The sequence below is a fragment of the Orcinus orca genome, chromosome 10, assembly GCF_937001465.1.
Source record: "Orcinus orca chromosome 10, mOrcOrc1.1, whole genome shotgun sequence".
In the NCBI taxonomy this organism is placed as follows: domain Eukaryota; kingdom Metazoa; phylum Chordata; class Mammalia; order Artiodactyla; family Delphinidae; genus Orcinus; species Orcinus orca.
In genome coordinates, this window is record NC_064568.1 from 45,945,286 (window position 1) to 45,958,026 (window position 12,741).

Genomic DNA, 12,741 nt, shown 5'->3' on the forward strand with positions numbered 1-12,741 from the left:
GGGGGAGGTGCCGAATGGGGACGGGCTCTTCCCGCAGCCTCTGAGCAGGCCTAGAGCAGGCACCCCTCAGCTGCGGGGTTTATGCGACCTTCAGCCTGACAGGACGGCGGAGACGGTGTGATTTAGTTCACAAACCTGGAGAAGCAGAACGGCCATGCCACCCGAATGCCCCCAGAGGTTAGTTTTTGCCTCTGCTACCTTTTCTGTTACTCATGTCTCCCGTCCTCTCACGAGCCCACTTCGACTGTCAACTACTGATGTAAAATGTAGTATTTCCCCCCAGATGCACTTCAGACTCTTGCAGCTGGTGTCATTTAATACTTACGAGACCTTCAAACATGTCTATTTATGAGAGACAGAAAGAGGGTGAGGCACAGAAGATGAATCTATTTCCTGATTTGACAAGTAACCGTAAGAAACTAAAAGCGACATAAATTTAACTAAACTAGCATCAAAATGAGGATACGACATTCCCTAGTTTGTCACAGAATCTACCAGCCACACTTGCCCTCCACAAGCCTTCGAGGCTCCCTGTGAGCTGCAAACAGCCCACCCTGCGTGCGTGGCTGCGGAGGGGGGAGCCCCTTGGCGTCAGGCCAGAGCGTCCCGCAGACCTTGCGAGGCCGAGGGCAGCCATCTGACGGGCCCTCTGCCCTGAATGACCCAGCCCCAAGTGACCTAGCTTCTCGAAGATGCCTCTTCTTTCAGGTCCCAGGTTGGGGGCTTGGCCCAGGCCGGGGAAGAGACTCAGAACCCACTGGGCTTGGACGACTGCCCACCCGCAGTGCCTGCCCTGCTGAGGGCAGCTCCTAAGGGTAGAGGTTCCTGGATATCACAGGCTCATCTACACTTAACTGCGCCGCTGGAAGCAAAGGTAGGAACCGGGGCAGGGACCACCCCCCCCCCCCCGCCCCTCATGCCTCAGGCAGTCTACACAGGAGCTCCTGTCTCCACTCGTGCCCTTTCCTCGCCTGTCCTGGAGCAAGGCTGCTTCTGAAGCTGAAGAGTGACAGGCCCCCAGGCCTCTGGGTCGAGCCAACCCCACTCCACCCCCCCACCCCAGCCGTCCCATGGCTGGGTCCCTCAGGGCTCGATCTGCCTCACAGAGCTCTGTGATCCCCAAAGGCAACGTGGCCCGTGGGGGGCGGGAAGGCTTATTATGCCCCCATGACCTCTACCTGGCCTTCCTCAGCACAGTGCCGAGGCCCTGGGAAGTGGCAGGGAGCAGGACCAGAACTTAAGACCTGCAGCTAAAGCCCAAAGAAGAAACCCAGCAGCCAAGAGGAAACAAACTGCAACGGCCCGCCTGCCTGAGGTGAAGAGTTCAACTGGATTTGAGGTCAGTGAGCGACACTGCAACCTTTCCTGCACAAATGGGGGGCAGGCCTGCTCGGCTCCTGCCTGAAAGATGGGGTCAGATGCCATCTGGCCTCGAGACAGCTTCTCCTGGGTCAACCGGCCGCTGCCCACTGCTCTTGGGTCTGGATCCCCTCAGTGTGTGGTCATGTAACTTGTAATGCAACTGCCCCCCGCCCCAGCGAAGCTTTCCACATCCTCGCCTACTGGTGAAATGGTGGGCATTGGCAGAACTAACTCCAGAAGCACGAAATTGCTGCTCTGAAGGAACCCTGGTGATCATTTGGTCCTGTGGTCACTTAAGGGTCCTGAGACCTTGTTAAATGCAGACTCTTGGTACCTCCCCGAGATGCTAAGATGCCGTCATGCTGGCTTGTAGAGGGACCCAGGACTCTCTGAACTTTCAGCAAGCCCTCGAAGTTTCTCCGTGGACAAACCCAGGGCGGGGAGTCACTGGTTTGCTGTCTGCCATCCTTCACCAGCACGCAAGCCGGCGTCGCGGGCCATGCTGGGCAGATCCAGGCCACCGTGTGTGCTCTGGCGGGGAGGCGCCGTCCCCTCAGGGCCTCACGCTGCCTCCTGCAGCTCAGTTCTTTGGCGTCTTCTCTTTAGCTGCCCCGCCTGGAGGGTGGGGTGAAAAAACTGGCTTCTTTGGGGATTCTTCGATCAAAACCTTATTAAAAATACAAGCAGGATAAAAGTCCTGACTTCTTCCCCATAAAAAGCACCAGAATGAAGAGAGAACGAAATTTTCCTCAACTCATGCTTCATTAAAACACTCACGCTCCAAATTACTCTCTAAAAAGCACAGACTGATTTCTGGCATCATTATTAGCAATGGTTATACAGGTGGACCTTGCTTCACTGTGCTTCACAGAAATTGAGTTTTTTACAAATTGAAGGTTTGTGGCAATCCTGTGTTGAGCAATTCTGTTGGTGCCATTTTTCAAACAGCATTAGTTTCTAACTAAGGTATGTACACTGTTTTTATAGACATAATGCTGTGTAAGCATAACTTTCCTATATGTTGGAAAACCAAAAATTCACATGACTCGCTTTATTGCAGTGGCCTGGAACCAAGCCCAGGGTATCTCGGAGGTCTGCCTGCAACAGGAACCGAATCACTACGCGTGCTGGCCAGACATGCAGCTTAACCCGAGAAACGGTGAGTAACCAGATCCCTTCTTCCCTGTGGAGAAGTACAGAAGTGTGTTCTGAGACCTGCAGTCCTCAGACGGGGCTTCATCCTCCCGGGCTCGCAGCAGAGACTCTGCCTCGCTGAGCCCATAATCAGTTTGGGGATCCTTCTACTCACATCGCTCAGGAAATCAGTTGATTACAGTATTGCGCAATTTTCAATCTGTTAGCAGCTATTCCATTACTCCTTCCCCCAAAGCAACAACCACCTGCCCAGAAGGACTCTATCTGGGCAGGTCTTGGCTGGGGACAGGCCAAACCTGTGCATTCATCTCTTCCTGTTTGTTTGCTAGAGGACTCTAGTCTCTCTGAGTGTGGAGCTGAGCGGCTGGAGCCAGGCTGAGGGCCTCTGCGGCCAGGCCGTCTCATCCCACGACAGCAGCTCAAACATGAACTGGGTTCTCAGGTCAGTTCAGCTCAGCAACAGCACCTGGGGGACCAGGGTCCCTGAGTCCCGCCAGCCTCAGGTGCACAGTCCCGGTGACAGCACTGCCATCACCCATCCCTACTTCCCCTGCCCCACTCCGTCCTGATTTAATGGGCTGGGGTGTGGCCTGGGGGTTAGCAAAGCTCCCCTGGATGATTCTATCGCACAGCTGGGGTAGAGAACCACTGCCTGGAAGGAAGCCCCACCCACTGTGGGCAGGGCCAGCAGGAGCGGGCGCTTCCCTCGTGCACATGTGTGCCCTCCCTCCCCATCCACCCCGGCAACCACAAGCATGTCTCCTCTATCCTGTCACTTGTTTGAGGTAATGTACTTAGGGCAAAATTAAGCAAGGGTCTGGCAATTCAGGTGAAAAGGGAAGTAGAGAACAGGCCTTTTGAAGTACCGCATTTTCACAAAAACAATTTTTGTCTGTTAGATCTAGAGGAAAGTTCCTCAAACAAGCAGCAGGCTGGCTGAAAACGTTCGGAAGTAACAGTTAAAAATTCCAGATCTGTCCTGGGCCTGGCGATGCCATCAGGCTCTGACAACCCCAAGCAGTGGGTGGAGGAGCAGCAAGGTGCAGGGACAGCACCAGCGGGGAGTTACATCCACCTCCTCTCCCTCTGGAGGGGTTGGTTCATTTTACCATTTGACAAAATGTAGAAGTGTGAGATTTGCTGACACCCAAACAGGCCAGCGCTCTGAATCCCTCACCTCCCACCCCGGCCAACTTTTCTCCCAGTCGCCCCCATCTCAGGGACCACTACCAGCCGGCTACTCGGACCCAAACTGCAGACGTCACCCTGGATGACTCTCTGCCCCTCCCCATCGGGTCCTGTCGACTCCACCTGCCAAGCACACCCCATTCCTCCCAACTCCTACCTTAGGGCTGTCGCCCCTGCTGCACCGAAACCACCTCCCAAACTTTCCCACGCTTGTACAAACGCAGCCCAAGCCATGTTTTAAAACGGGACCAGAACATGCCACTACAGGGGTTTCCCAAAGACTCGAGATGAACACTCAAGCCTCCACTTTTCTCTCACAGCCCCGCTGCCTCCAGTCTAGCTCCTCCTTCCCGCAGGCTCATCACCATCTGCCTCGCCTGCCCTGCCACTGAGCTTTGCTCCTCAGCCTGTCTTCCCCCAGATAAGCCGTCCCAAATCACTTACCCCAGAGGAGTCTCCCGTCACCGTCACATCCCTTTATTTTAATTCCTGCACTCCACTCAGACCATCTGGTTTTTCATTGTCTATGTGAACTTTGTGTTTTTTTCTGCTTTAAACATTCTATCCCATCTAATACCTGGTCTCCTGACTGCCCCCAGGGCCTGCAGAAGCTCCGGCACCAAGTCGGTGCTCCACAGATACCTGTGGAAGAGCAACCAAGCCCAGCTCCAAGCCTACAGCAGCAGCCAGAGCTGACAGCTCAGCCGATAACCTCATCGAGAACAGCACAGACAGGTAAAGCCTCCCTTCTCGTGGGTGCGTAAACGAGACACATTCATGTTCTTGAAGTCAGCGTCACTTTCTGGACCATAAATGTGCCCGTCACACGTATAGGGTCATAGGAAACACACCGTAACATGGGCTGTGTGTCAGAAGTTTCAGGATTGTGGAGTTCCAGATGGTTTCCCTGCCCTGGTAACAGTGCAGACCTGGGTCCAGCCCCTCAGGATGTCACCCAGTGGAGACAGGAATCTCAGCCCCCCAAGCCCTGAGGGGTGGTTCTGGCGAAGGGAAGGTGGTATGCAGGTAGAGCTGGGTGGCGAGAAGATGACAGGGGAAAGTCAAGGGCCACCAGGAGAGTTGCCAGATCATCATCTTGGTCCCAGCTGGAAACCAAGACTCCTCCAAGAAGGTCCAAACCCAGCTCCCAGACCTGGTGGCCAGGCCCAGCTCACCCAACCAGTGAGATGCCAGTGTCCACGAGTTCATTAACTGCATGAGCTGATCCCGGGGAAGACAAATGTCAGTTCAACCTAAAGAAAATATCTACTTCTTAAATCATCTTTTGGGAGGAGGAGATCAAGGTGGCAGGGCAGAAGGACGTGGAGCTCACCTCCCCCCACAAATACGTCAAAAATACATCTACAACTGGAACAATTCTCATAGAACACCAACTGAAAGTGCTAAATGAAAAAGTGGAGGAAGCAGTCCCAATTAAAAGAAAAAGAGAAGTCGCCTGAAAGAACAGACAGTGAATACCAACTGGAAGCGGGCAGAAGATCTCATACAACTGAAGCTGTAAGAAAGATCCCCATGTAACCTGGTAAGACTAAAGGGAAGAAGGCGGGGGAATCAAGGTGGGACCTGTGCTCCTGGGAGGGAGCCATGAAAGAGGAATGGTTTCCTTACCCTGGGAACCTCCTTCGCCGGCTGGGAGCTCAGCCAGGACAGATAGGTAGCTGCAGGAGCCTGGGATTTGCCCAAGAGGAGTGTGCACAGACTGGCTTGCTTACAAGCAGGATAGAGAGGAACCGACACTGACTGCTGCCACGTCACCACACTTCCCAGCCCAAGACACGCACTTACTGGTGTGCGCAGTGCCTGGGTGCTGAAACTCGGGCTTCAGCGGACAGACTCGAGGAGAGGACTTGGTTTGGCTATTTGGACATAGCCCGAAGGGCCTAGGATGTGGTCCAGGCCGCAAATGGGGGTGTGTGGGGGACAGAGCGTGGGTCCGTCATGGAAGCCTCATTCACACCATGCTCGCAGCGGGCACAGCTTCCGGAGCTCCCACTTTGTGAGTGTGCACGTGATGAAGGCAGGCAGAGCCGACGCACGCACTCTGGCAGTAGAGGGTAGGCTGATTTTGTGGGTGTGCACACCAGGTGATGGGTGGTGTCACAGAGTTGCCTGTCCCAGCAAACAGGTCCTGCAGAGGAACACCCAGCAACTCCTTTCCAGGGGGAGTGCTCCAGTCTCACCTACCTCACACTGCAGCTTAGAACCAGACCTGGGGGCTTTTACTCCAACAACTGGGGAGCAAGCCCTACCCCCGACAGGGCTGTGACAACCAAAGAGGAAGCCCCGCCCAATATCCAGTGCAGGCTCTGGTCACCACAGCACCAAACACACCCCTTATCAAGGGGACAGTGGCCAGCACACTCTGAGCAAAGTCATGGCAGGCATCCACACCAAATGTAGCCCTCGCATCAAAAATATTGGACTTACACAGTCTACAAAGGGATGCTCCCACATAAAAGCAGCCTTTCAAGACCACAGTACGTAACTGTTTCTCCTAAATTCTTAGCGTAAGAGAAATGAAAGTAAAATGACAAAGCAGAGGAAGTACTCCCAATTAAAAGAAAAAAAGAAGTCCCCGAAAGAAAAAACAATGAAACAGACCTCTCCAGTCTACCAGACCGCTGAGTTCAAAAAGGAGGTAATAAAAATGCTGAAGGAATTAAGAAAGACTATCAGTAGAAATGGAGATCACTGTAACAAGGAACTGGAAACCATAAAGAGACAATCAAAATTAGACAACTCAATTGCCAAGATAAAAACCGAGCTAAAGGCAATAAATAGCAAACTAATTAATGCAGAAGAACGAAAAGTGATCTGTAAGAATAACAGAAGTCACCCAACAGAACAGCAGACAGAAAGACAAATGAAAAAAATGAAAGCAACATACGAGACATATAGGATAATATAAAGTGTGCCAGTCTACACATAATAGGAATTCCAGAAGGCGAAGAAAGGGAAAAGTGGATCAAGATGTATTTGAAGAAATTATGGCTGAAAACTTTCCAAACCTAAAGAAGGAAACATATCCAGGGACAAGAAGTACAGAGAGTCCCACACCAAGACATATAATTAAAATGGCAAAAGTTAGGATTCTAAAGGCAGCAAGAGAAAAAGAGTCAGTTACAAGGGAACCCCCCCCCATAAGGCTATCAACTGATTTCTCTACAGAAACATTGCAGGCCAGAAGGGAGTAGCAAGCTCTATTCAAAGTCCTGAAAGGGAAAACTCTGCAACCTAGTATACTCTACCCAGCAAGATTATCATTTAGATTAAAAGAAGAGATAAAGAATTTCTCAATCAAAAACTAAAAGAATACAGCAATACTAACCCTATCCTAAAAGAAATATTGAAAGGTCTTCTTCAAATAGAAATGAAGCAAGAACCTATAAGAAAGGGGAAAATCACAATAGGAAAGGCAGATATATAAAAGGATTGAAGGTCAGTTAAATAAGCCAGTACATAGATTAAAAAATTTTTTTTTAAATTTTCTGAGTGTGATTACAACTACAAGGAACAGCAAATGGATAAACATGAAGATGTAAAATGGACATCAAAATGTGGAGAAGGGTAGTAGGATAATGTACATCTTTTAGAGTGTAGAGCTTTCATGACTATCAGTCTAAAGCAAGCAGTTATAGTTATGGGTTACCATATTTGAAAACCAGGGTAACCACAAATTAAAAACATACGGTAACAGAAACATAGATCAATGGAACAAGATAGAAAGCCCAGAGATAAACCCAAGCACCTATGGTCAACTAATCTATGACAAAGGAGGCAAGGATACACAATGGAGAAAAGACAGTCTCTTCAATAAGTGGTGCTGGGAAAACTGGACAGCTACATGTAAAAGAATGAAATTAGAACACTCCCTAACACCATACACACAAAAAAAACCTCAAAATGGATTAGAGACCTAAATGTAAGACCAGACACTATAAAACTCTTAGAGGAAAACATAGGAAGAACACTCTGACATAAATCACAGCAAGATCTTTTTTGATCCACCTTCTAGAGTAACGGAAATAAAAACAAAAATAAACAAATGGGACCTAATGAAACTTCAAAGCTTTTGCACAGCAAAGGAAACCATAAACAAGACAAAAAGACAGCCCTCAGAATGGGAGAAAATATTTGCAAACGAATCAATGGACAAAGGATTAATCTCCAAAATACATAAACAGCTCATGCAGCTCACTATTAAAAAAACAAACAACCCAATCCAAAAATGGGCAGAAGACCTAAATAGACATTTCTCCAAAGAAGATATACAGATGGCCAAGAAGCACATGAAAAGCTGCTCAACATCACTAATTATTAGAGAAATGCAAATCAAAACTACAGTGAGGTATCACTTCACACCGGTTAGAATAGGCATCATCAGAAAATCTACAAACAACAAATGCTGGAGAGAGTGTGGAGAAAAGGGAACACTCTTGCACTGTTGGTGGGAATGTAAATTGATACAGCCACTATGGAGAACAGTATGGAGGTTCCTTAAAAAACTAAAAATGAATTACCATATGATCCAGCCATCCCACTACTGGGCATATACCCAGAGAAAACCATAATTCAAAAAGACACATGCATCCCAATGTTCAATGCAGCACTATTTACAATAGCCAGTACAATAGCCAGGTCATGGAAGCAACCTAAATGCCCATCGACAGACAAATGTATAAAGAAGATGTGGTGCATATATACAGTGGAATATTACTCAGCCATAAAAGGAACGAAATTGGGTCATTTGTTGAGACGTGGATGGATCCAGAGACTGTCATACAGAGTGAAGTAAGTCAGAAAGAGAAAAACAAATATCATATATTAACGCATATATGTGGAACCTAGAAAAATGGTACAGATGAACTGGTTTGTAGGGCAGAAATTGAGACACAGATGTAGAGAACAAACATATGGACACCAAGCGGGGAAAGTGGCAGGGGGTGGGGGTGGTGGTGTGATAAATTGGGCGATTGGGATTGACATGTATACACTGATGTGTATAAAATTGATGACTAATAAGAACCTGCTGTATAAAAAAATTAAATTAAAAAAAATACAATAGATTCACAAAAACCAATAAGAAAAGAACTCAAGTGTAATACAAAAGAAAATTATCAAACCACAAAAGGAAAAACAAAAAGAAGGAACAAAGAAGAAATACAAAATCAACTGGAAAACAAGGTTTAAAATGGCAATAAATACATACCTATCAATAAATTATCTTAAATGTCTATGAACTAAACACTCCAATCAAAAGACATAGAGTGACAGATTGGATAATAAAACAAGAACCTACAACATGCTGCCTACAAGAGATCCACATAGATTAAAAATGAAGGGATGGAAAAAGATATTTCGTGCAAATGGAAACAAAGCGAGGGTTGCAATACCCATATCAGACAAAATAAACTTTGAAACAAAGGCCATAAAGAAAGACAAAGAAGGACACTATAAAATGATGAAAGGATCAATACAAGAAGAGAATATTATACTTATTATAATATTCTTGTTATTAATATTATATAATATAAATGCATCCAATATAGGAGCACATAAATACATTAAAACAAATACTAACAAACATTAAAAGGAGAAATTGATGGGAACACAGTAATAGTAGGAGATTTTAACACTCCACTGACATCAGTAGACAGATCTTCCAGGCTCAAAAAGGAAACAAAGACTCTAAATGACACAATAGAACAGTTAGACTTAATTAATATCTACAGGACCTCAGTCTAAAAAAACCAGAATACACATTGTTTTCAAGTGCACATGGAACATTCTCTAGGATGGACTACATACTAGGGCACAAAACAAGCCTCAACAAATTTAAAAGGACAGAAATTATTTCAAGCATCTTCTCTGACTACAATGGCATGAAACTAGAAATCAACCAGAGAAAGAGAAATGAGAAGAAAATGACTACATGGAGACTAACCAACATGCTACTAAAAAACCAATGGGTCAGTGATGAAATCAAAGAGAAAATTAAAAAATACCTTGAGACAAATGACAATGAAAACACAACCATACAAAATCTATGGGATGCAGCAAAAACAATCCTAAGAGGGGAAGTTCATAGTGATACAGGCCTTCTTCAAAAAAACAAGAAAAATCTCAAATAGACAACCTAAAAGAATTAGAAAAAGAAGAAACAAAACCTAAAGTCAGCAGAAGGAAGGAAATAATAAAGATCAGAGAGGAAATAAAAGAGAGAAAAAAAATAGAAAAAAATCAATAAAAAACCAAGAGCTGTTTTTTTGAAAGGATAAACAAAATCAACAAACTCTGGCCCCCAGGGATCATCAAGAAGAAAAGAGAAGACGAAAGGCTCACCACAAAGAAAAGAGAGGAACCAAATAAATAAAATAAGAAATGAAAGAGGAGAAATAAGAACTGATACCACAGAAATTCAAAAAACCGTAAGAAATCATATGCCAACAAAATAGACAACCTAGAAGAAGTGGACAAGTTTCTTGAAACATGCAGTCTGCCAGCACTGAATCAAGAAACAGATAATTTGAACAGACTGATCGCTAGAAATGAAATAGAATTTGTAATTTAAAAAACACCCTGCAAACAGAAGTCCAGAACTGGATGGCTTCACTGGGGAATTCTACCAAACATACAAAGAACTCACACCTATTCTTCTCAAACTCTTCCAAAAGACTGAAGAGGCGGGAACACTCCCAAAGTCATTCTATGAAGCCACCATCACCCTGATGTCAAAACCAAAGATACTACCAAAAAAGAATATTACAGGCCAATATCTCTGATGAATATAGATGCAAAAATCCTCAGCAAAATATTAGCAAACAGAATCCAATGACACATAAGAAGGATCATATGCCATGATCAAGTTGGAGTCATTCCAGGGTCACAAAGATGGTTCGAAACACAAATGGACCAATGTGATACACCACATCAACAAAAGAAAGGTAAAAAACCACATGATCATCAATAGATGCAGAAAAAGCATTTGATAAAATTCAACATCCATTCATGATAAAAAATCTCACCAAAATGGGTACAGAGGGAACATATCTCAACATAATAAAAGCCATTTACAACAAATCCATAGCCAATATAATACTCAATGGTGAAAAGCTGAAAGGCTTCCTGCTAAATTCTGGAATGAGACAAGGACGTCCACTCTCACCACTTCTATTTGACATAGTATTGGAAGTCTTAATACAGTAATCAGATAAGAAAAAGAAATAAAATGGGAAGAGGTAAAATTGTCATTGTATGCAGGTGAAAGGATGCTCTATATAGAAAACCCTAGGGACTCCACACAAAAACTATTAGAACTAATAAATTAATTCAGCAAGGCAGCAGGATACAAGAACAATATACAGAAATCTGTTGCATTTCTTTATACTGACAATGAAATATCAGAAGTAGAAAGTAAAAAACAATTCCATTTAAAATAGTGTGTCCCCCCCCCACACCGCCAAAAAAAAAAAATCTAGAATAAACCTAACCAAGGGTGTGAAAGACCTATATGCTGGGAACTGTAAAACACTGATAAATGAAATTGAAGATAATACAAAGAAATAGAAAAATATCCCCTGCTACTGGATTGGAAAAATTAATATTGTTAAAACGGCCACACAACCCAAAGCAATCTACAGATTTAGTGTGATCTTTATCAAATTACCCATGACATTTTTCACAGAACTAGAACAAATAATCCTAGAATTTATATGGAACCACAAAAGACCCAGAATTGCCAAAGCAAAACTGAGGGAAAAAACAAAGATGGAGGCATAACTCTCCCAGACTTCAGACAACACTACAAAGCTACAGTAATTAAAACAGTGTGATACTGGCACAAAAACAGACACATAACATCAATGGAACATAATAGAGAACCCAGAAGTAAACCCATACACGTAGTCAATTAATCTTCAACAAAGGAGGCAAGACTGTACAAGGGAGAAAAGACAGCCTCTTCAGCAAGTGGTGTTGGGAAAGCTGGACAGCCACATGTAAGTCAGTAAAGTTAGAACACACCCTTACACTACGCACAAAAATAAACTCGAAATGGCTTAAAGACTTAAATATAAGACATGACACCATAATGCTCCTAGAAGAGAACATAGGCAGAACATTCTCGGACATAAATTGCAGTAAAATTTTCTTAGGTCTCCCAAGGCAAAAGAAATTTAAAAAAAAAAGGGATCTAATCAAACTTATAAGCTTTTGCACAGCAAAGGAAACTATAAACAAAATGAAGCAATGTGACTGACAAGGGCTTAATTTCCAAAATACACAGACAGCTCATGCAACTCAGTATCAAAAAAACAAACAACCCAATCAAAAATGAGCAGAAGACCTAAATAGACATTTTTCCAAAGAAGACATACAGATGGCCAGCAGGTACATGAAAAGATCCTCCATATTGCTAATAAGTAGAGAAATGCAAATCAAAACTACAATGAGGGGACTTCCCTGGTGGCACAGTGGTTAAGAATCTGCCTGCCAACATGGGTTCAAGCCCTGGTCCGGGAAGATCACACATGCCGCGGAGCAACTAAGCCCATGTGCCACAACTGCTGAGCCTGCGCACCACAACTACTGAAGCCCATGTACCTAGAGCCTGCACTCTGCAACAAAGAGAAGCCACTGCAATGAGAAGCCCGTGCATCACAACCAAGAGTAGCCCCCTGCTTGCCGCAACTAGAGAAAGCCCGTGCGCAGCAATGAAGACCCAACACAGCCAAAAATAAATTAATTTAAAAAACTACAATGAGGTGTCACCTCACACTGGTCAGAATGGCCATCATTAAAAAGTCTGCAAATAATAAATGCTAGAGAGGGTATGGAGAAGACGGAACCGTCCTATGCTGCTGGTGGGAATGTAAATTGGTACAGCCACTAGGGAAAACAATATGGAGGTTCCTTAAAAAACTAAAAATAGAAATGCCATATGATCCAGCAGTCCCACTCCTGGGCATATATCTGGAGGAAACCATAACTGGAAAAGACACATGCACCCCAATGTTC

At 45.0% G+C, this 12,741-nt stretch overlaps 2 protein-coding genes across 5 annotated transcripts in view; one reads left to right on the forward strand and one right to left on the reverse strand.

The window, feature by feature from the left end:
- ANO10 (anoctamin 10) overlaps positions 1 to 12,741 on the reverse strand; it is a 209,954-nt gene that overhangs the window by 996 nt on the left and 196,217 nt on the right. The window lies entirely within an intron of this gene.
- Positions 49 to 11,816, forward strand: LOC125960316 (uncharacterized). Of its 2 annotated transcripts, XM_049693662.1 has the most exons (6): positions 49 to 177; positions 709 to 874; positions 1,193 to 1,339; positions 2,423 to 2,521; positions 2,847 to 2,959; positions 4,305 to 11,816. In XM_049693662.1, exons 1-6 carry the CDS (start codon positions 155 to 157, stop codon positions 4,399 to 4,401), a joined length of 645 nt encoding a protein of 214 aa, XP_049549619.1. In that variant the 5' UTR covers positions 49 to 154; the 3' UTR covers positions 4,402 to 11,816. The 2 variants fall into 2 exon arrangements, 1 of the variants encoding a protein (XP_049549619.1); XR_007469886.1 differs by lacking the exons at positions 49 to 177; positions 709 to 874 and having other exon boundaries at positions 1,019 to 2,328; positions 2,423 to 11,816.